A 23,329-nucleotide genomic window follows, 5' to 3' on the forward strand; every position below is an offset into this window, starting at 1 on the left:
GTCCTGAATTTTGCGATTTCCTACCCTGGCTTTAAAGTCCCCCAGTTAAAGTATCATATCTTGCTTGTTTATTTTGTTCTGTAAATTGTCATATGAACTAACATGGTCTTCTACTCTTTCCTTAACTGGGGCATATACTCCTATGACCATGAAACAGCCTCTGGATAGTTTTAATCTTATCTGAATAATTCTTTAATTCCGGGAATTGTACCTGTCCAATCTCGATCTTAATCTGTTTTGTATCATGAGCATGATTCCTATTTGGCCTCTAACCTTTTTCTTGACACCACTAGAGAATTGTAGGTAACTTACTGATTCTTTTGAGCCTTTTTTTTTAAAGAGAATGTCATCTAGTTGATCATCTTTGTACACTATTCCCTGGACATTCCATGTAGCAGACTTAACTGTATTCTTATTATTCCAGTTATTATCATTAACCTTTTCTTTGCTATGTTTGTCATCATTAAAATCCGTCTGGTTTTCCATTTTGCAAGACTTGAACGCAATTAAAATATCCTTCTGATGGGGTGCTAGCCTGAAGCAAGTAAGACCGCCATTCTCAGCTAATGGACTAGCTGAAATTATAGCATTTCCTCTGTAATTGATGTAACGGTTATACCACTGTGACTTGGTTGTCAGAGCCTCGTCTGTGGAAATGGGTTTTTTCTCCATGAGAAGGTGAAGTAGGCATTTGAACAGGAGAAGTTATGTATTGCACATCACTGTCCCTTGGACGATCCTGATCAAATAATTCTGTGTCGGCATTACCCCTTCCAGGTCTGTACACCACAAAAACACGAAGTAGTTTATTATCTTTAGAGATGGGCCATACACCTAGAATTTCACTTTTCTTTAACCTTTTCGTAGCTTACAACTTCTTTCATCAGTATCAATATCTCTCTCCTTTTGATGCCTGTTTATTTGTGTTATAGTCCTCTTATGGTCGTGGTTGATATAACTTTTATCATACTCATCTAACTTTATAATTTCAGAGTCAGTCCCTAATAAAGGAGCCATTGGTAAGGCCTTCAAGAAGGATGCTAAAGTTGTACTAGAGAGGTTAGCTGCTCTGGATGCAGTGGGTGTGGGAGCTTTGGAGGAAGACTTGGCAAGTAAAGGGTTAGTATATGTCAATACAGTAATCATAGGCCTGTTTCAAAATAAATTCTTGAGATGAGATACAGGCAAGTTTGAAAATTTTTAAACTTGAAATGAATTTGACATCTTGCGTTTGTTTGTTTACTTAATTATCCAACATAAGAGGAAATGTCCGTGGTTGTGTACGTATTGGATTCTTCCATAATATTCTGCTCTATATCACGTTCATCCACTTGTATGATTACAATCTTCAGTTGTCAATAATAAATGCGTGTATGTTCAAAAGTAGGTATGTGCAGCTGAGATTGAAAATCGTCTTAAAAACGTTGAATGCAGTTTGTGTTAGTGTATAAATGTCAGTTGCTTGGTGGTGGGTCTTTTCTTGTGTATAATTGCTGATAAATATCTGTAAGAAACGAATAGCAAAGTTAGAAATTTGTGTTCTGAAATTGCCTGTTTGTATGTGTGTTTCCGTAGTAGTTACTTACTGTTGCTGAAGTGGATGAGTTGCGTTCGACCTGGCTGCCTGGTGTGTAGTGTGCTGTGTTCTCCTGGTGTTGGTATCCGCTGTTGTGAGGGAATGGAGAGGTGGTGGGCGGAGTTGGTTGTATTGGTCGTCTGCGCTGTGGCGCGTGTTGGACATTGTTTGTTGACTGTTTTAGTAATTTTTTAAGGTGGGGATAACTTTGTTAATATGGTGTTGGTTTTTTCAGTTATTTCATTGATATTGTAATTTGGTTTGGTATATTGATCCAATGATATATACAGTTTTTCTGTTATATTGAGCAAGGAGCCTTTGGGGTTTGTGTTTAGTATTATCATATCGTTAGCTATGTTCGTGAAACTATGTTTGTATTTGTCCATATGTTGACCTATTGCAGAAAAATGGTTGTGTTTTACGGCATTAACCCTAGAATCATAAAGTCCCACCAGTGTAACACGAATCATAAACTTTCATCTGTCAGACTACCAAAAAGAAAAGCACTTTAATATGCATAAACCCAACATTTTACACAAAATACAGAATATTATACTTAAAACTACCCCACGTAGTGATGACAATACACTCTGGTCAGTTTTTCTTCAATAGGCACATTCATTGCACTGTTTTGCCTGGTGATCAAGACAAGTGCCTTCGGCATGTCTTACAAAAGAATCGGGTCATTCTTCATTTATTTGATGGACAAAATGCACAAATTATTCTTCCTTCAGCAGTACCTGATTGAGGCTGTTCAGGAATGCCATCTTTTCCAAGAATTTCAGTGACGGTCCTCTTCAGGCTGCGCCTCAAAGTTGGTGTCTGAAGTCTCTCTTGCAGCTTTGGAGCCATTAGCATTTCGGATATATCCTTTGCAAACTCTCGCCTTGAAAGTGGCTTTTGGCCTTTTCAACCATCTTATGCACATAAATAATGTATCCATTGACAAGTGATGTATTAATCATACAATAAAAGATACACATTGGCCATCTTTTCGTTTTTCTTGAAGAGGACATCAGTGTTGACATTTCATCGAAAGTGTCCACGGCACCTTTAGTCCCATTGTAGTCTTCCGCCATATCTGGTTTCCCACTGGCTGCTATTGTTCCTACTTCATGCCATGTAGAAAGGAGGATTACATTCTTGTTTGATTTTCCTTTATAGGATTCCATTGCTGTTATACCATTATAACAAAACATGGAGGACCCAACCTTTCTTACTTTCACTGCTTTCATCTCTGGCGGTATCTGTGGCTTGTCTTTAATCATTGTTCCAGTGATTGTCAGGTTATTGTCGCAATGCAGATAATCAGCCAGACGAATCGAGGTGAACCAATTGTCGGTCGTAACATTTTTGTTTGATCCATGTATTGCCCGGGTAATTTCATTCACGAAATACATTACCACTAATGTCTCCTGAAGAGAGTGGTTCTCTGTCTAATTCAGAAAGAACTGACGCTATCAATTCATCATCGTGCGCTAGATTTTCCATTTCAGTATCCTATTAAGCTTACGTATTACGTACAAAAAACATTACTGTAATAAACCAAATATTCACACTACAGCTGTGTACAAATCATGAATACTTTCGTCTCTCAGACGACGGTCATGTCGCAGTGAACAAACAACTGGACCTTATGCTTGAAATCAAGGTCAGCATTTATTGTTGATACCTGGAGAAGATTAGATGGAGGGGGAAAGCACAGTTCATTAGCGTCTGGAAATTCCCACGGAAACTACAGGGGTGCGTAGTCTGAGAGACGAAAGTTTATGATTCTAGGGTTAATGTGTTCATTGTATCTGATTGCAAAGTTCCTACTGGTACGTCCTACGTAGCTTGTTTCACAATTGTTGCATCTGATTCGGTATACTCCTGAGCGATAGTACTTGTTAGTATTGTTGATTATCTTGGTATTATGTATGATGCTGCTACTATTGTGCGTAGTTCTGAAGGCCATTTTGAAATTGTGTTTTCTAAATATATTAGTAAAGGGATATATGTGTGTGTTGTTGAAGGTAAATATTGCATAGTCCTTCTTAGGTTTGTCTATTTTCGTCAGCTTGGTTTTTGGTTGAGATTTGATTTTTTGAATAATTGTTTCTTTCTTGTAACCGTTATTTCTGGCTATTTCTTGAATCAACTGTATCAACTGTCGGTTTTTGATAATGGTTTGTTGAAGGCCCTTATAGATCATACTGTAATACGATGCTTTTTTATGGGTATTGGGATGGATGGAGTCTGTTTTGATCGTATTTAATGTGTGAGTGGGTTTACGATAAATTTTGAATGACAAGTGGTTTTCGTGCCTGGTTATTGTCAAATCAAGATAATTTAATTTGCAATTCTTTTCAGTTTCTTTTGTGAATTTTATGTGCTGGTCTATAGTGTTTATTCTATCCAAGAGGGTATTGTCTTTTGTGCGTCTATTGTCGATGACGACAAAGATGATTACTTTGAAATATGCCTAATTTTAACCCTTGTTACATCCCTCTTTTTACTTAGCAAGGCACAATACCAACTTTGATTAATGTAAAGGTAATGTACAGCTGAAGATGACTTTATAAAAAGAGTCGAAACCGGTACTGTAATATAAGAACTTACAATAAACTTGTATTGATTAGGTGGATCCTTTCTCTTCTATGATATATGATAACTATCAATACGGAAAAATGAAACTATCCTTTCCTCTGTCATTCTCTTCATGTGCCTCGATAAAGTAGTTAATAGTTGTAGAAATTTAGCAAATTTTGTGTACGTGTGATACATTTAGTTCCACAAATATTGGTGTTTAGTGTTTGTTTGTAGTAATCTGCGATTAGTAGTATTTATTTACAATTTTAACACTGATTAGTTCCATAGGCGTTCGCTAGATTACGACCTGTAATGTAGGACTGCGTGAAAGGAGAAATATATCTTTCTTTTTAATATTATTATTAAAATATCAGTAGGTTTGTTGATAAAATACGAAGACGGGATATTAAAAAGAGTCGTAACTTTGGCAGCGGTAATAGTCTATTAGTGAAATGGCGTATGGCTTTTAGTGCCGGGAGTGTCCGAGGACAGTCTATTAGCGCAGGCATTTGACAGGGTATTTCAAATAGCAGTTCAATGGTTCCACCTATCACAAAGGTAATAACTTCTTCAAATAACGCGATACTGTTGTAAATTTTGTTTAAAGAAAGGATTTCAGCAGAACATACAGTATTTCACTGGTGAAATAGTTAAGTCGTATTGTTATTGATTATTGTCGCTCTTCGTATTCAAATCAATCAATCAATACTGATCTGCATTTAGGGCAGTTGCCCAGGTGGCAGATTCCCTATCTGTTGCTTTCCTAGCCTTTTCCTAAATGATTTCAAGGAAATTGGAAATTTATTGAACATCTCCCTTGGTAAGTTATTCCAATCCCTAACTCCCCTTCCTATAAATTAATATTTGCCCCAGTTTGTCCTCTTGAATTCCAACTTTATCTTCATATTGTGATCTTTCCTACTTTTATAAACGCCATTCATAGTTATTCATCTACTAATGTCATTCCACGCCATCTCTCCGCTGACAGCTCGGAACATACCACTTAGTCGAGCAGCTCTTCTTCTTTCTCTCAATTCTTCCCAACCCAAACATTGCAACATTTTTGTAATGCTACTCTTTTGTCGGAAATCACCCAGAACAAATCGAGCTGCTTTTCTTTGGATTTTGCCAGTTCTTGAATCAGGTAATCCTGGTGAGGGTCCCATACACTGGAACCATACTCTAGTTGGGGTCTTACCAAAGACTTATATGCCCTCTTCTTTACATCCTTACTACAACCCCTAAACACCCTCATAACCATGTGCAGAGATCTGTACCCTTTATTTACAATCCCATTTATGTGATTACCCCAATGAAGATCTTTCCTTATATTAACACCTAGATACTTACAATGATCCCCAAAAGGAACTTTCACCCCATCAACGCAGTAATTAAAACTGAGAGGACTTTTCCTATTTGTGAAACTCACAACCTGACTTTTAACCCCGTTTATCAACATACCATTGCCTGCTGTCCATCTCACAACATTGTCGAGGCCATGTTGCAGTTGCTCACAATCTTGTAACTTATTTATCACTCTATAGAGAATAACATCATCTGCAAAAAGCCTTACCTCCGATTCCACTCCTTTACTCATATCATTTATATATATGAGAAAACATAAAGTTCCGATAACACTGCCTTGAGGAATTCCCCTCTTAATTATTACAGGGTCAGATAAAGCTTCACCTACTCTAATTCTCTGAGATCTATTTTCTAGAAGTATAGCAACCCATTGTCACTCTTTTGTCTAGTCCAATTGCACTCATTTTTGCCAGTAGTCTCCCATGATCCACCCTATCAAATGCTTTAGACATGTCAATCGCGATACAGTCCATTTGACCTCCAGAATCCAAGATATCTGCTATATCTTTCTGGAATCCTACAAGTTGAGCTTCAGTGGAATCACCTTTCCTAAAACCAAATTGCCTTCTATTGAACCAGTTATTAATTTCACAAACATGTCTAATATAATCAGAAAGAATGCCTTCCCAAAGCGTACATACAATGCATGTCAAACTTACTGGCCTGTAATTTTCAGCTTTATGTCTATCACCCTTTCCTTTATACACAGGGGCTACAATAGCAACTCTCCATTCATCTGGTATAGCTCCTCCGACCAAACAATAATCAAATAAGTACTTCAGATATGGTACTATATCCCAACCCATTGTCTTTAGTATATCCCCAGAAATCTGATCAGTTCCAGCCGCTTTTCTAGTTTTCAACTTTTGTATCTTATTGTAAATGTCATTGTTATCATATGTAAATTTTATTACTTCTTTGGCCTTAGTCTCCTCCTCTATCTCGATATTATCCTTGTAACCAACAATCTTTACATACTGCTGACTGAATACTTCTGCCTTTTGAAGATCCTCACATACACACTCCCCTTGTTCATTAATTATTCCTGGAATGTCCTTCTTGGAACCTGTTTCTGCCATAAAATACCTATACATACCCTTCCATTTTTCACTAAAATTTGTATGACTGCCAATTATGTTTGCCATCATGTTATCCTTAGCTGCCTTCTTTGCTAGATTCAATTTTCTATTTAGTTCCTTCAATTTGACATTGTTGGCTACAGTCGTGAACAAAGGATGTAGTGTATCAAGAAAATGTAAATAAAAATCAGCAGATTCTTGTATTCCATTAATTTGTACTTCTGTGTAGGCAGTTAAAGTATCTGTAATTTATATTTCACACCCTCGATCTTTCAGTATTTATGAGCAGTTAGCTAATAATCAAGTTCCTACATCCCAATAATTGCAATTCAAGTCCATGGTGTAGTTTAGACAGAAATACTTTTGAGAAATTATTGTAAACGACCTCACATTTTTCAGCATTTAAGGACACTTTTTCTCTGTCCCGTGGAGTAGTGAAAATAATAGTAATCCACCATCTGTAATAATCACATAACCACATTTCAGTTGAGAATTGTAGTGTAGATACGGTATACTAGATAGTATCTTGCCTGTTATATTCGTGTGTATTTTTGTGCAGATGGCAGGTTTCATTTCTATTACAGTATAGTAGGATAAAGTAGTACTAATATAAATCTGGCTAAGTCTTTAACTTTGTTGGTAATCCCTTAGTACCAGTAGTTCTTGCGAATATCTAACCTTAGGCCTAATTGGAATGTTCATTTCTGTTTGTGCTTAGTAGTAACCTATTGTAATTAGAATATGTCTGAACGTAGTTTAAAAATGATTGTAGTGTTTTATAGTAACTTATTAGAAATTGGAGTGATTATTGTAATATTTTGAGTATCTTGCAAATTTCAAACTTTAATTGTAATTTCCTTTTCTGTTTGTGTATAGTAATAACCTGTAATTAAAATACATCTGGACGTAGTTTAAAATTATTGTAGTATATTATAGTATCTTATTAGAAAATAGTGTGTTTGTTCTACGTAGGTGGTTTGAAAAGTTTTCGGAATGTACTACAATTAAGTATCTTACCTCGGTGGAACTGCTTTTATTTTTCAACATAGTCTCCCTGTAGACTAATGCATTTGGTCCAGCAATGTTCCAATGCCTTGATCCCATCTCGAAAATGAGATTCCTCCAGGCCTGCAAAATACCTCTCCAATTCGGCTGTCAGTTCTTCCCTTGTAGAAAATCTCCGTCCACCAAGGAAAATTTTCAGCTTGGGGAAGTCTGATGGTGCCAAATGAGGTGAATAAGGTGGATGTGGCAACAATTCGTACCCCAGTTCATGAAGTTTTGCCATGGCAATAACACTTGTGTGTGGCGGAGCATTGTCCTGTTGAAATATTACCTTTTTCCTTGCCAAACCAGGCCTTGTTTCGTGTATCTTTTCCTGTAGTTGGTCTAGGTTTGCATAGTATTGCCCCGTAATTGTTTGGCCAGTAGGAAGATAATCTATCAGTAGAATGCCTTTTGCATCCCAGAAAACTGAGGCCATGACCTTTCCGGCCGAACGCACTGCCTTTGCTTTCTTTGGTGGTGGTGAATCAGCATGTTTCCGCTGCTTTGACTGCTGTTTTGTCTCTGGGGTATAGTAGTGGACCCAAGTTTCATCTGTAGTCACAAACCAGTGCAAAAAATCTTGTTGGTTGCACTGAAAACGGGCCAGACTTTGTTCGGACATTTCCAATCTAGTGCGTTTATTGTCCAATGTTAAAAGCCGCGGCACCCATCTTGCGGATAATTTTTTCATACCCAATTCTTCAGTTAAAATATAATATACCCGTTCAGAAGACATCCCTACAGCTTCAGCAGTCTCCCGCACTTTCAGTCGACGATCCTCCATGACCATTTTATGCACTTTTGCGATAAATTCTGGGGTTGTAACACTTTTTGGCCGTCCACTACGCGGATCATCATCCAAGCTCTCCCGACCAAATTTAAACTCGCTGGTCCACTTGGCAACAGTTGAAAATGAAGGAGCAGAGTCCCCCAGTGTGTTCTGAAAGTCTGCATGAATTTCCTTTGCTTTCATACCTTTCTTTACAAAGTATTTAATCTCAGTTTTTTCCATTCTCACAAATCACTACGCGGGAACAACAACAACAAAGAGTCGTCACTACCACACTCCTGCAGCTAGAGCACTGACGCGCCACGTGTTCACTCACAAAGGATGTGTGATTATTGCACGGGAACCTCGTTGCTCTAGCACTGACATCTAGCGGTGATTCCGAGAACTTTTCAAACCGTCCTCGTATTATTGTGAAATATTTGTGTAGTGTAGTATCTCTCGTATCTGTAGTAAATCTCTTACTAGAATTCTGTTGTAGTAATTAGGGTATACTTAACTGCAGTTTAGAATTGTGTAAATCTTGTGTATTATTCTCTGTTTGCAGTAATTAACAGCAGTTTTCATCCTGTTAGGGTGTTGGAGGAATAAAAAATCCTACAACTAAGTAGTATTATAGTGTAGTAGTAGTAGTAGTATATATTAATTACCGTATTGTCTTGTGATCTTTGTGAAATATCCTAGACAATACTTATTTCCCTTCATTTTTATTTTGCACAGAATAAGTTATCTTATTTTTCCTTTCTTTTCATTATTCAGTAAAGAATGGCTAAGGAGTGCAAGTGAAGGAACTGTGGGAATGGCCAGGCATTAAGGAGTATGAAGGAGGAGTTGGAGAGTTTGAGGGAGATAATTAGGATTCTCTCAGAGGACAGGAAGGAAAGTAGACCTTCCTCAAAAGATGTACAGGATACAGTAGGTGGAAAAAAGGGATGGGAAGGAAAGGGGGGAGTTGTAGGAGACAGGTGGTCTAATGTTTTAAGGAGAAGGAGATTGCAGGCTAAGGGATCCATTCAGGATCAAAATTCAGGACAGGTGTCTGTGAGAAATCGGTACGAGTCACTCCAGGTAGAACAACAGAGGGAAGGTGAGGGACAGGGAACTGTTGCTGAGAAGTGTGAAAGTAGGAGAAAGGGAAAAGGTAGGAAAGGGAAATCTGTAGTAGTGGATGGGAAAAGACGGGTGGAACAGGGTGATGGGATGGAAAAAAGGGAGGAGGAAGTAGCTTCTGTAGCTGTCAGGAAAGGTAGGACTGACCAGGACGGGAGGGGATCAAATGAGGTGGGTAGGGTTGAGGCTCTGGTCATGGGCGATTCCATCGTCAAACATGTGGGGAAAGTGTGTGGAGGAAAGGGTACCAGGGTAGAGTGTTATCCAGGAATTATGTTACGGCAGATGTTGAGGAAGGTAGAAGAGAAGGTGGTAGTGTTTCATGTTGGTACTAACAACATAAGACAAATAGGTATAAGTACCAACACAGTTGGGGATGTGTGGAACCTGGTAAATGCAGCACAGGAGAAATTTAAGGAAGCAGAGATTATCAGTGGAATACTATGTAGGAGGGATACTGACTGGAAGATGATTGGCGATTTAAATGAGACTATGGAGTGGGTATGTGGGAAACTGGGAGTGGGATTTCTAGATTCTAATGTGTGGGTAGGAGATACGGATCTGCGCTCAGATGGTCTTCACTTAAACTGCAGTGGTACATATAAGTTAGGAAATTTGTTTAGAAGGATTAAAGGAGGGGGGTGCATTCTGGGAAACGGGGTGACCTAGGGAGCGGTGGTAAGGGAACAGGGAACTGGAAATCAAGTAGGGGTGACATAAAAATGTTAGTGTTCAACTGTAAAAGTATTGTAAAGAAAGGAATAGAATTAAGTAATTTAATAGATATATACTTACTAGATATTGTAATAGGAGTTGAATCATGGCTGAGAAATGATATAAAGGATGCAGAAATTTTCTCACAGAACTGGAGTGTGTATCGTAGAGATAGGATAGGAATAGTAGGAGGAGTATTCATTCTGGGGAAAGAAGAATTTGTAAGCTACGAAAACGTTAGGGAAAGATGAGAAACATTAAATTCTAGGTGTAAAGCTCATCTCTAAAGATAATAGGCAACTTGATGTCTTTGGAGTGGACTGACCAGGAAAGGGTTGCGCAGACGCTGATTCAGAATTATTTGATAAGATAATCAGCTATGTGGGGAAACAGTAAGGAAAGGAACGTGATTGTAGCAGGTGATCTCAATTTACCAAATGTCAATTGGGAAGGTAACGCGAACAGCAGGAGGCATGACCAACAAATGGCAAGTAAGTTAATATGGGAAGGGCATCTGATTCAGAAAGTGATGAAACCACCTAGAGGGAAGAATATTTTGAATGTGATGCTGGTAAAAGCAGATGAGCTCTACAGAGAAACCGAAGTAATAGATCGTATTAATGGTCACGAAGCTGTATTTGTTGTAGTTAAAAATAAATGTGAAAGAAAGGAATATATTAAAATTAGCACTATTAGACAGTACCATATGGCTGATAGAAGAGGCATGAGGGAGTTTTCAAAAAGTAATTATGATCAGTGGAAAACAGCAAATAAAAATATAAACAGACTCTGGGATGGGTTAAAGCAATTGTTGAGGAATGTGAAAATAGGTTTGCACCTTTAAAGATGGTAAGGAATGGTAAAGATCCACTATATTATAACAGAAAAGTAAAGAGACTAAGAAGGAGGTGCGGGTTGGAAAGAAATAGTTAGAAATGGCTGTGGAAGTAAGGAGAAATTGAAGGAACTTGCTAGGAAATTGAATCTAGCAAAGAAGTCAGCTAAGGATAACATGATGGCAAGCAAAATTGGCGATCATACAAATTTTTTGTGAAAAATGGAAGAGTATGTATAGGTACTTTAAGGCAGAAACAGGTTCCAAGAAGGACATTCCAGGAATCATTAATGAACAAGCGGGGTGCGTATGCGAGGATCTTCAAAAGGCAGAAGTATTCAGTCAGGAGTATGTAAAGATTGTTGGTTACAAGGATAACGTCCAGATAGAGGAGGTGACTAATACTAAAGAAGTATTTAAATGTACCTATGACAACGACATTTACAGTAAGATACAAAAGTTGAAAACTAGAAAAGCAGCTGAAGGTTTCTGGGGATATACTAAAGATAATGGGTTGGGATATAGTACCATATCTGAAGTACTTATTTGATTATTGTTTGCATGAAGGAATTATACCAAATGAATGGAGAGTTGCTCTAGTAGCCCCTGTGTATAAAGGAAAGGGTGATAGACATAAAGCTGAAAATTACTGGCCAGTCAGTTTGACATGAATTGCATGTAAGCTTTGGGAAAGCATTTTATCTGATTATATTAGACATGTGTGCAAAATTAATAACTTGTTTGATAGAAGGCAATTTGGGTTTGGGAAAAGTTATTCCACTGAAGCTCACCTTGTAGGATTCCAGCAAGATATAGCAGATATCCTGGATTCAAGAGGTCAAATGGACTGTATCGCAGTTGACCTATCTAAGGCATTTGATAGGGTAGATCATGGGAGACTACTGGCAAAAATGAGTGCAATTGGACTTGACAAAAGAGTGACTGAAAGGGTGGCTATGTTTGTAGAAAATAGAACCCAGAGAATTAGAGTAGGCGAAGCTTTATCTGTCCCTGTAATAATTAAGAGGGGAGTTCCTCAAGGCAGTATTATGGGACCTTTTTGTTTTCTTATGTCAGTGATATGTGTAAAGAAGTTGAATTAGAGATAAGGCTTTTAGCAGATGATGCTACCCTATTTAACTGAATCATCCCCACCATCAAATAATGCCTGCACCCTCATTTTAGGAAGGCTCATTTAGAAAGAAAAAAAAAATGAAATGAACTAAAATTCATTCCATCAAAAGAGTAACATAGGAATAAACAAATATTTCGTATCACTCCGTAAGGTACACGTGGTCTTTACGCAAATGTCACTGCTATGAAATATATTTTCCATGAAAACGAGCCTACTTACGTGACAGATATTTCATTAATCTGAACTTGCAATAGACTCGATTCCCTGTAGATGGGAGGATTTGTTGTCTCTTGCATCACTAGAATCCTCTCCTAAATACTTACAAATGTGTTACACTCCACGTCTAAGACCCATATTCACCGACGTGAGTAAACGCTTTTATCTCAGTTTGAAGCTACATAAACCCAGAAAACATTTATGTTTGTATTCACCAACAACATTATCTTGGATAACTGGTATTATCTCGGTTTAAAATTTTACCGGAGATTGGTTGACCGGTAAATTGGGAAATCTAAGATAATAGCCTTCCAAGATGGCAGCCCGTAGGCGACTGGAATATCTAATTGAAAGATAAAATCACAGCGACGAGTAATATGATCAAGATTATGCAATTAATAAACATCCCAGATGGATAAAAGAACGTGCGACATATTTCCAGGACTACGACGACTCTGATTTTCAGACACCTTTTAGGTTATCTAAAGCTTCCGAGCATAACCTGGAATTCCCAACACATAGGTAGGCCTAAATGAATTCTCAATTAGAGCTAATATCTTGTACGGTGCACGACTGGGTGACTTTAAATGAAGAATTAAGGAATACTGCCTTGTTTTTTGAGTGACGTACAACGTGTAGGCTATAATTGGTTTTCTTATTCCCTTTGTTAATACTTTCTGCCACCAAGTTCAATAACAATTCACTCTCTTGGGAAGTCATATTAGGCTTCTTTCTTCGTTTCTGCTCAATAGCGGACATAATTTATGCAAATTATTTACAAACTCCGAATGGAATCAAAAACTTGTTTACAATTCGATAGTGGCGGCAGCACGTAGTCATTTGTTTTCCGTACGTCAGTATGAAAAATTTGCGGTTCAAACTCAGATTGAAATGAAAACTTAGTTTTGGTAAACCGAGATAATAAATTCTGTGGTGAATACGGAAGTGAGCGTTATCCAAGATAATGACATATCCGAGTTTTGGAAATCTAAGATAACAGCAAAAGTTACCGACGTTGGTGAATACGGGCCTAAAACACTTCTCACATATGGTCTCTTTTTACTGGACAGTAACATGACCGGTGGTGGATAATTCTTTTCGTGCAATGTAAACATTTGAAATAGACACACCGGTAAAATCTGATGTTAGTTTTGCGATACAGTAAAACCTTGTTAATTCGAAGTCTTTGTAATACAGAAATCAGACTTCCAATTACGTGATTTTGAATTAACATCCATCTTGTAATTCAGAAATGCCAACCCTCGCCAGTTTTTGCAGATTCTGCTTTTCCACGTACTGCCTACTACATGATATTGTGGCGTTCCTTAAAACGCTGAATACAAAAGAATTACAATTTTACTCTATTTTCAACTATGAAACACACTACAGACACACTGAAGTGAGTGAAAGTGCGGAAAGCTATCCCTGGACGTTCCGGAAGGCACGTTCTATCCTGACGCGGAAAAATTTTGAATTTAAATTACTCTGTAAAATACGGTACTATTTAAAAAAATATTAAGTCAGTTTAGAATTAAAAGTCTGAATTGTTTTCTGTTTAAATATGACATATGGGGACAGTTTTCTTCCATCTACGGTTGCACAAAGCATAACTGAACACTCAGCATCGAAAAGTAGGTGAGCCAGGAGCGTGTTCGGTAACCTTGATGCAAATAAAACCCGCACCCCAATTTCATGCCTCAGTTTTAAAAAATATATATATATGCGGGGATTATTCGTGTAAATATGGTATTCTGTACAGAGTAATAAATAAGTTACAAGATTGTGAGCAACTGCAAAATGACCTTGATAATGTTGCGGAATAGACAGTAGGCAATGGTATGATGATAAACGGGGTTAAAAGTCAGGTTGTGAGTTTCACAAATAGGAGAAGTCCTCTCAGTTTTAATTACTGCGTTACCCCCTGCGGGTGGGGGACGCACATGTAGAATACACCCGCGGTATCCCCTGCCTGTCGTACGAGGCGACTAAAAGGGGCGACCAAGGGCTGACTGAATTAGAACCATGAAACTAATTTTGAATCGTACCATCACGCGGGGAACACCATAGGTTGCCTGTACTTGAGAGTAGTACCACTGACTTCGGTACGAAATAGGTTTGTGATTAGTAGCAGTAAAAGCCTGGCCTGGTGGATTCCAGTACCCGTGCGTCGTACCCATGTGTGCAACACCGCGGGTCTGGGCGTAGCCTGTGAGTTGTACCACTATATGAGCACCACCGTGGGTCTGCGTTGCCTGTGATTAGTACCCACTATGTGAGGAACACCACGGGAATACCGGCGCCCGTGTTTAGTACACCTAGGTGGGGAACCTTCTCGGTTTGCGTTGACTCTGAGTTGGGCCATTGTGTGAGACACACCATAGGTCTGCGTTACTTGTACGTATTGCAATACTTGTGAGTAGTACCATCTTTTGTGGAACACCGTGAGTCTTCGCTACTTCTGATTAATACCCCAACATGACACATACCATGGTTCTATTTTACTCGCGACATGTACCATTCTGTGGGGCCTTAGACGTGGATTTTGCACCCCCTTTAGACACCAAGCATATTGTGCTTTATAAGTGGTTCCTTGGTCAGTAATAATGTTATTTTCGATCTGTATTGAGTCCGATCCACTGGCTTTTGTTTGTTTGTTTTGTGTTTTGTTGAGTTCCTGTCCATCCATTCATTCTTCATGCCATATTTTACTTTTATTTTGGTCAGTGGATGCCTTTGCAATTTTTGTTCTTTCATTTCGTACCATTAGGGGCCGATGACCTTCGATGTTAGGCCCCTTAAAACAACAAGCATCATCATCATCATCACAATTACTGCGTTGATGGGGGTGAATGTTCCTTTTGGCGATCAATGTAAGTATCTAGGTGTTAACATAAGGAAGGATCTTCATTGGGGTAATCACATAAATGGGATCGTAAATAAAGGGTACACATCTCTGCACATGGTTATGAGGGTATTTAGGGGTTGTAGTAAGGATGTAAAGGAGAGGGCATATAAGTCTCTGGTAAGACCCCAACTAGAGTATGGTTCCAGTGTATGGGGCCTTCACCAGGATTACTTGATTCAAGAACTGGAAAAAAGTCCAAAGAAAAGCAGCTTGATTTGTTCTGGGTGATTTCCGACAAAAGAGTAACATTACAAAAATGTTGCAAAGTTTGGGCTGGGAGGACCTGGGAGGAAGGAGACGAGCTGCTTGACTAAGTAGTATGTTATACACAGCAATTATAATAAGAAGTATTTCTTGTCCATCTATTCAATACAAATCACCTTTTTGGTGTTTACACTCTCATACAATTAATTTCTCTAAGCGACATGTTTTGCTCTTATAAAGATTAAGATTTAGGCTGAAGATGCTCTTTATAAGAGCAAAACATGTCCCTTAGAGAAATTAATTGTATGAAAGTGTAAACACCAAAAAGGTTATTTGTATTGAATAGGTTGACAAGAAATACTTCTTATTATAACTGCTGTGTATAACATCGTTCGGTATGGAGTAACCATGAGGATAATGACCTGTAAGTGGTATGTTCCAAGCTGTCAGTGGAGAAATGGCATAGAATGACACCAGTAGACAAGTAAGTTTGAGTGGTGTCTTTAAAAGTAGGAAAGATCAGAACATGAAGATAAAGTTGGAATTCAAGAGGACAAATTGGTACAAATATTTGTTTATAGGAAGGGGAGTTAGGGATTGGAATAACTTACCAAGGGAGATGTTCAACAAATTTCCAATTTCTTTGCAGTCACTTAAGAAAAGGCTAGGGAAACAACAGATAGGGAATCTGCCACTTGGGCGAGTGTCCTAAATGCAGATCAGTAGTGATTGATTGATTGATTGATTGATTGATTGATTGATTGATTGATTGATTGATTGATTGATTGATTGATTGATTGATTGATTGATTGATTGATTGAATCAATGTGCTCCATTTGTGATGGTTTACTTGGTCCCCTTTTAGTTGCCTGCTTATTTGTTTCTAAGAAGGCATTAACAATGCCAGGTGATCGCGCCTCCCTCCACTTTGTGAAAAAGCCACGCATTCTGCTCTGCCATGTCGATGCAGTGCATTATAATTCGGTAGTACCACTTCTTGCCACGAATGGCTACTTGGTACAGAGATGTATTTCAGTCTCAACAATCGACTGCACCCATATGCTGGTGCACATAAAATACTTGCTGGAAGGTTATTTATGTCTACATCCGATTCATCACCAAAATCTGGAGGTGAAATTAAAATATCAAGAGGAGGGAAAGGATCATTGCTTTTCTTCTTCTAATATCTCTAGGATTTCATCAAGGTTTATTGACTTTCCATGTCAAATATGGCCTCTCCTAAAACCATAAACAATAGACTAATCGGTTATCGTCAGGGGTAGTTGGCTGCTAAGTTTCATAACAAAATATAGCAGGTATTGTTTTTGAACAAATTTCTTTGTATTATCCTACCATTCTTTATATAGGGCGGTCTAGTTTGAGCGGACATGAAGGCCTTGTAATTAGAAATAAGTAAGATGTAACAACCCTGAAATTAATAACAGGCTAAGTAAAGGTACAACATTTTATCATCAAGTCAGAGAGCTTTTATGGGATGACAAAGTACCCAAGAGAACGAAATTAACATTATATAAACAGTATTTCATACCAGTTGTAACATACAGGATAGAAACGCTGGTAACTAATAAGAGACAAATTTCTTTATATTATCCTACCATTCTTTATATAGGGCGGTCTAGTTTGAGCGGACATGAAGGCCTTGTAATTAGAAATAAGTAAGATGTAACAACCCTGAAATTAATAACAGGCTAAGTAAAGGTACAACATTTTATCTTCAAGTCAGAGAGCTTTTATGGGATGACAAAGTACCCAAGAGAACGAAATTAACATTATATAAACAGTATTTCATACCAGTTGTAACATACAGGATAGAAACGCTGGTAACTAATAAGAGACAAATTTCTTTGTATTATCCTACCATTCTTTATATAGGGCGGTCTAGTTTGAGCGGACATGAAGGCCTTGTAATTGGAAATAAGTAAGTTGTAACAACCCTGAAATTAATAACAGGCTAAGTAAAGGTACAACATTTTATCATCAAGTCAGAAAGCTTTTATGGGATGACATAGTACCCAAGAGAACGAAATTAACATTATATAAACAGTATTTCATACCAGTTGTAACATACAGGATAGAAACGCTGGTAACTAATAAGAGACAAGCAGTAGAAATGAAATTTTTAAGAACATTGGTTAAAAAGACAAGAAGAGATAGAATTCAAAATATTAAAATCAGAGAAGAGCTAAATATAGAACTGTTAGTACAGAAGATACAGAAAGCAAGACTGAGATGGTTCGGACATGTAAAAAGAATGGGAAAGAAAGGGGTAGCATGAAGGGAGTTGGAAAGAGAAGTTAAGGGAGAGAGACCAGTTGGAAGACTGAGAAGAAGGTGGATGGATCAGATTTGGAAGGACATTAGAAAAGCTGGATTGGATGTGGCGGAAGTAATGGAGCAAGAAAAGTGGAAGGAGAAAAAGGAGTGGAGGAGGCTTGTTAACCACACCTGGGCAACTGGAGTAGGTACATTGATGATGATGATGATGATAACATAATATTATGCTGTATTGATATGTTAACAGTGTACATATAAAATATCACAGTTGTATGTTTGAATAACAGCAAAAAATACTCATACAAGTTTTACCATAGCAGAACAGATCTTGTTACCTTCTGATCAGAACAAAATATGCACAACAGTGTCAGCACTCACAAACGACAAGAAAACACCATCACAAGGGTATGAAGACAACAGTCCCTCGCCGGGGAATTGAACTAGAACGTATACTGCCATACATATAGGACAGTAAGATTATCTGGGTTAAAGGGTAACTGTTAGGGTTTGTATACAGTATTTCATACAGTGGAAAGTGTAGGCCTATCTATCGGTTGTGATATATTTGAAAATTTTGGGTTTTAATTGACTTCTTTTAGAAGTTATGACACATTGTTTGTCGCTGTATCACCTACCTTTATGTTGTCATCAAGGTCAGATATTAGCCTATATAGAGTATACTGGCAAGTCAAGTCAAAGAATTATTCTTGAAATGGAATAAATGATCATGCAATAGAGGCTGGTTACAGGCCATCTAAGGAAATAATAGAGAGGAAGAATGACATGATTGTTGTGCTTTTTTTAACAATTTTTTTTTTTAATCCTAGTGCTCTAACCTACCTTTATTCCTCGACACACAGGTTGGTTAATCCACAGACAGATTAATCCTTGTAAATTGTGTTGTACAGAGACATGCCACTGACAGTAAAATCTAGCTGCTTCACTTGGCATGTCATGCACAACAAGATGTTGCTGAGGGGCTGAACATATCCCAAGGCCTTGTGTCTAAGGAATGGAAGAGGAACAGACTGTGCGAATTATATGCCTCATAGCAGTCCTGTTCCCATGCAGTGCCAGTATCAGTTTAAAATTACAGTATGTAGACATTTCTCATTTTCTGCCAGATCTCTTATATGTCTTCTTCCAAGTCACTTCGGTTTCATATCTCAGATTAAAGCGTATGGCAAGGACTGCATGCAGTTGGTCTTCACCTAAAAAGGCCTATCTCACACTTTGCAATGCTCCAAGAGAATTGAGCTCATTGAAGCAATTGGTCCTTGTTCATCAACATGAGACTTGCAGAGTATGGAGGAACTCGGGATGAAACCATTAATACAGCCCTCTTCAGGGCATCCGCTCACTTGCTGATAGAAGTGTCACATTCTGGGCTGGAATAATAGTCAGATGGCGGACACACTCCTTTCATCCTTAGATTCTGACTAGTTGCTGCTGTTATACCCTACTGTTCAGTCACTTCCTTATAGTAGATGGCATCCTGCTGTCCCTGCTACTCCTTGGGAACTCACTGATGCTGTGATAAGGACTTGTTAGTGCACAACGAGGACATAACTAATTACACATCATCGTTGTCACCTGGTATTGTTACATATTAGCTGTACACAATTTGTTTTGTCCAATCATAGTTGTTATCCTGCGCCTCTCTTGGCCAAGTCTCTCTGAACTTCTTTTCCCAAGATTGATTGATTATTTTATTTTTTAATATGCAGGCAGTAAGCCTAATTACAGTATTACCCCGCATTTACGTTCCTGGCTTTTACGTTTTCCCATCTTTTACAACATTTTTTGTTGGTCCCCCGAGATTTCCTATGCTCACGATGTATTAAAATCCTCATATTTACGTTTGCGACATTTTATGCTTCCTGCCATTTACACCACGAAGGCCGTTCGAGGGGAAAAAATTCAAGGTAAAATGGCGTCACAACTAACCTAAAATGCTTTGAGTAACCCTGGCATGATGACCAAATCAAACAACCATGGTCTTTAATAACTCTTAGAACTCTTAGTATTGAACTTCCGCGTAACCAACACAGCGCATTCTTTGATATCAGGTGTTTTCCACAATGTCCTAAACCTTATTTTCAAATCCGACAATGAAAAAGTGCCGATCAATCTTTCAAGGAGAAGAAGAAATCCGACAAGTTGAATTAACAAAACCGCAACGGAAAAGAAGAAGGAGATATCAAGTGCTTTGTTTATTGCCAGGTACAGTATAAGCCACAAGAAGGAGACGTTATCAAGTGATTCAGTGTTTGTCTTGCCCGAGTTCATTATTTCACGATTATTGTTTTACACTTGTGTTTGTTGTTGGAGTTGTTAAAGTTATTGGGTGGTGTGAATAAAAATGAGTCTATGCGAGTGAGCGTGTGCTCGCTGAGTGCCTGAGTGTCTCCCTGCCGATGAGCTTCCACTCCGCATTTGCGGTGAATAAAAATATAGAGCGGAAGCACAGCGTACACTTGAGTGTCTGGAGCAGCCTCTCAGTGTCACTGATCAAGGTCGTGCACGTGCCATGTATATAACACCTTAGACTGTGATAACACTTCGATGACTTCCGGGTAGTTCAATGCTTAACATGGCAGGCGACGACAGTGTGGAATTCCAGTCCTCTTTTATATCCATTTTAAAGGAATATACAATTATGTTTTCAGAGTCACAGTTACCGGATAAGAAGCACAAGAAAACAAATTCAATAAATGCAGTTCAGTGTGAACTACTCGCTAAATTTAACTTAAACATTTTCGTCCAACAACTGTCTGATTGGGTGAATGGTCAGCATTGAGGCCTTCAGTTCAGAGGGTCCTGGCTGGGTCGGGGATTTTAATCGCCTCTGATTAATTCTTCTGGCCCGGAGACTGGGTGTTTGTGTTTGTTCCAACACTTTCCTCTTCATATTCGCACAACACACTACGCTACCAACCATCACATAAATACGCAATAGTGATTACATCCCTCCATCTAGGGTTGGCGTAAGGTAGAGCATCAGGCCGTAAAACAGGGCCAAATCCACATGTGCGACACAGGACCCCACATCGATAGGAAAAGCGGTAGAAGGAGAAGATTTTCCGTCCAACTGTTGGTAAAAAATTACAAAACATGAAAACAAGACTGAAATATAAAGTAGAATTGAAGCGTACGGAAAACAAATGCATATCTTTAAAATAATGGGAGAAGCGGCTGGTGAATCTGATGCAGCGGGAGAATAACCCTACCATTGGCCGTCTGAACGGTAGGAAATCGTAGCCTGAATATTACGACATTAATACAATGAGGAAAATGGTAGGCCTATAATGTAAATAACAAACATCAATTATGTTGAAAATAATATATTGACAATTGAATGAAATTTGTAAGGAGCCAGATCTGCAGGACCAGATGAGATGGCCGTGCGGTTAAGGGCGCGCAGCTGTGAGCTTGTATCCGGGAGATAGTAGGTTCGATCCCCCACTGTCAGCAGCCTTGAAGATGGTTTTTCTTGGTTTCCTATTTCCACACTAGGCAAAAGCTGGGGTTGTACCTTAATTAAGGCCACGGCCGCTCCCTTCCTACTCTTACGTCATTCCTGTCCCATCGTCGCCTAAGACCTATCTGTGCCGGCGTGACGTAAGCAAGTTGCAAGATCTGCAGAAGTTGTTATCCCTTCAACTTCCTACAGAGGCGTCATAACTCTGCAAACATTGGAGTTTCTCCACATTCGGGAGTCATAGACAGAGTCAGGTCGTGATACATCTACACTGGTTGCAAGTGGCCTGTACATTAATGCTAGGGACGCCTTTTCTGTAAATGCAGTCATTCCCATGAACATGTAGCTTCCGAATTTGTACATGAGTACAGTCTACAGTTGCAACAGCATAAGGGAAGCTCAAACGTTCTTGCCACTTACCCCCTGCTTCCTGCATCTAAGCAACATTTGTTGGAATTTTATCTAATAATCTGCTTTCATTTCTGTTCATGTCAAAACCTGCGAAAACGTTTTTTGACACAGTTCTCCGAGATGTCTTCACCAACTCCACTCTTAAACCCAGCGTCACCAACATAACATGCTCCGCTAACCATTCAGCCTGCTCTTTGAAAATCCACAGCCTGTTTCCAGTCATCTGACTGGGTCAGGAATGGAATGAATGAAGCGGTGAGGATAGGAATTGTGCTGGCTGCCAAAGCCTGTCGCACTCCTCTGGGGCAATGATTAATGAATGATAAATGAAATATAATGATATTGGAGAGTGCTGCTGGAATAAAATTTGACAGGAAAAACTAGAGTACCTAGAGAAAAACTTGTCCCGCCTCCGCTTTCTCCAGCACAAATCCCACATGGAGTGGCCGAAATTTGAACCACGGAACCCAAAGGTGAAACGCTGGCGCTCTGCCGTCTGAGCCACGGAGGTTCTTCGGCATGCTCCTTACTGGACCTTTATAACACTCTGTAATCAAGTTGAGATGATTCTCTGCGAAGTTTATATAATTTTCTTTTCCGATTAACCACCGGCATACCTCTGCCATGCTATTGAACTTGACACTATAATTTGGAGTCACCTACTGAGTTAGCTCAAGGAAACATGAGCAGGCGCTTACCGGAGAGAGTGCCTGCTTTATCTTTATTCACCAGAAATCTGGAGCGCCCACTTTGCTACTCAAGCGACTGAAGTCTGTGCTCAAGGTCACAGGTCTGCTGTGAGTGACTGCTTCCGACAGGCAGTTTTTACTCACCTCATTGCGAGTGCCTGCTCTAAATTCGCAAGTAAAGAGTGCGTGCTCATTTTTATTCACACCACCCATTGTCACTGATTCATCACATTTACTGTATTTTTGTTATTTATTGTGGTTTTTTTTTGTTCTTACTATGTGAGTCGAGCGGTCAGAGTGAATCTATAGGTGAGAGAATATTTCTCGAGTTATACCTGATATTGCGCTTGCATCAATATTACCCCTATAACTTGCAACAATTTCCCCACTTTGTCACACACTCTTAGTCCACGCCATTTAACCACACACAGACTACCTCAGTCACACAGCCCTCCTGTTGGCACTATCGAAGTCCACAGTTCGCAGCCCGGCGATTCCATCGGGGACCACCACCTTTCCATGGTGGATCCGCTGAGTCCGGTCGACAGTGTCTTCTTTCCCGGTGATGGTGATCCACAGGTCCTTGCGTGGCATTTGAAACTCCGCTGGATTTCCCCTCGTTTGTACCTTGGTGTTCTGTCAGGTGGCATCTTCGTTTGGTGGTTGTCGGTTCGGACCCCATTGGTTCTTCTTCTCGTCGAGGGGGTCCCACTGGCTGTGTCATTGCCATCGCTGCTTCCATTCCTGGGACATCGTCTGAGCCTCCCCATAGTTCTGCTCCGTGTTGAACAACCTCCCTGCGCCATTCACAGTGCCGTGGAGCTTACTGCGGCTGTCAAGCCCCTCGCTCTTCGTGTCATGCTGGTACGGCCCATTCACCGTCGGGTTGTTCGGTCTCGGCATTGAACA

At 39.2% G+C, this 23,329-nt stretch overlaps 1 protein-coding gene across 1 annotated transcript in view; it reads left to right on the forward strand.

The window, feature by feature from the left end:
• GlyRS (glycine--tRNA ligase) overlaps positions 1–23,329 on the forward strand; it is a 145,032-nt gene that overhangs the window by 95,070 nt on the left and 26,633 nt on the right. Inside the window, exon 10 of the mRNA XM_067148915.2 lies at positions 993–1,119. Within this exon, the coding sequence (XP_067005016.2) occupies positions 993–1,119 (127 nt within the window). The remainder of the gene's footprint in view (positions 1–992; positions 1,120–23,329) is intronic.

The sequence above is a fragment of the Anabrus simplex genome, chromosome 6 (assembly GCF_040414725.1).
Source record: "Anabrus simplex isolate iqAnaSimp1 chromosome 6, ASM4041472v1, whole genome shotgun sequence".
Lineage (NCBI taxonomy): Eukaryota > Metazoa > Arthropoda > Insecta > Orthoptera > Tettigoniidae > Anabrus > Anabrus simplex.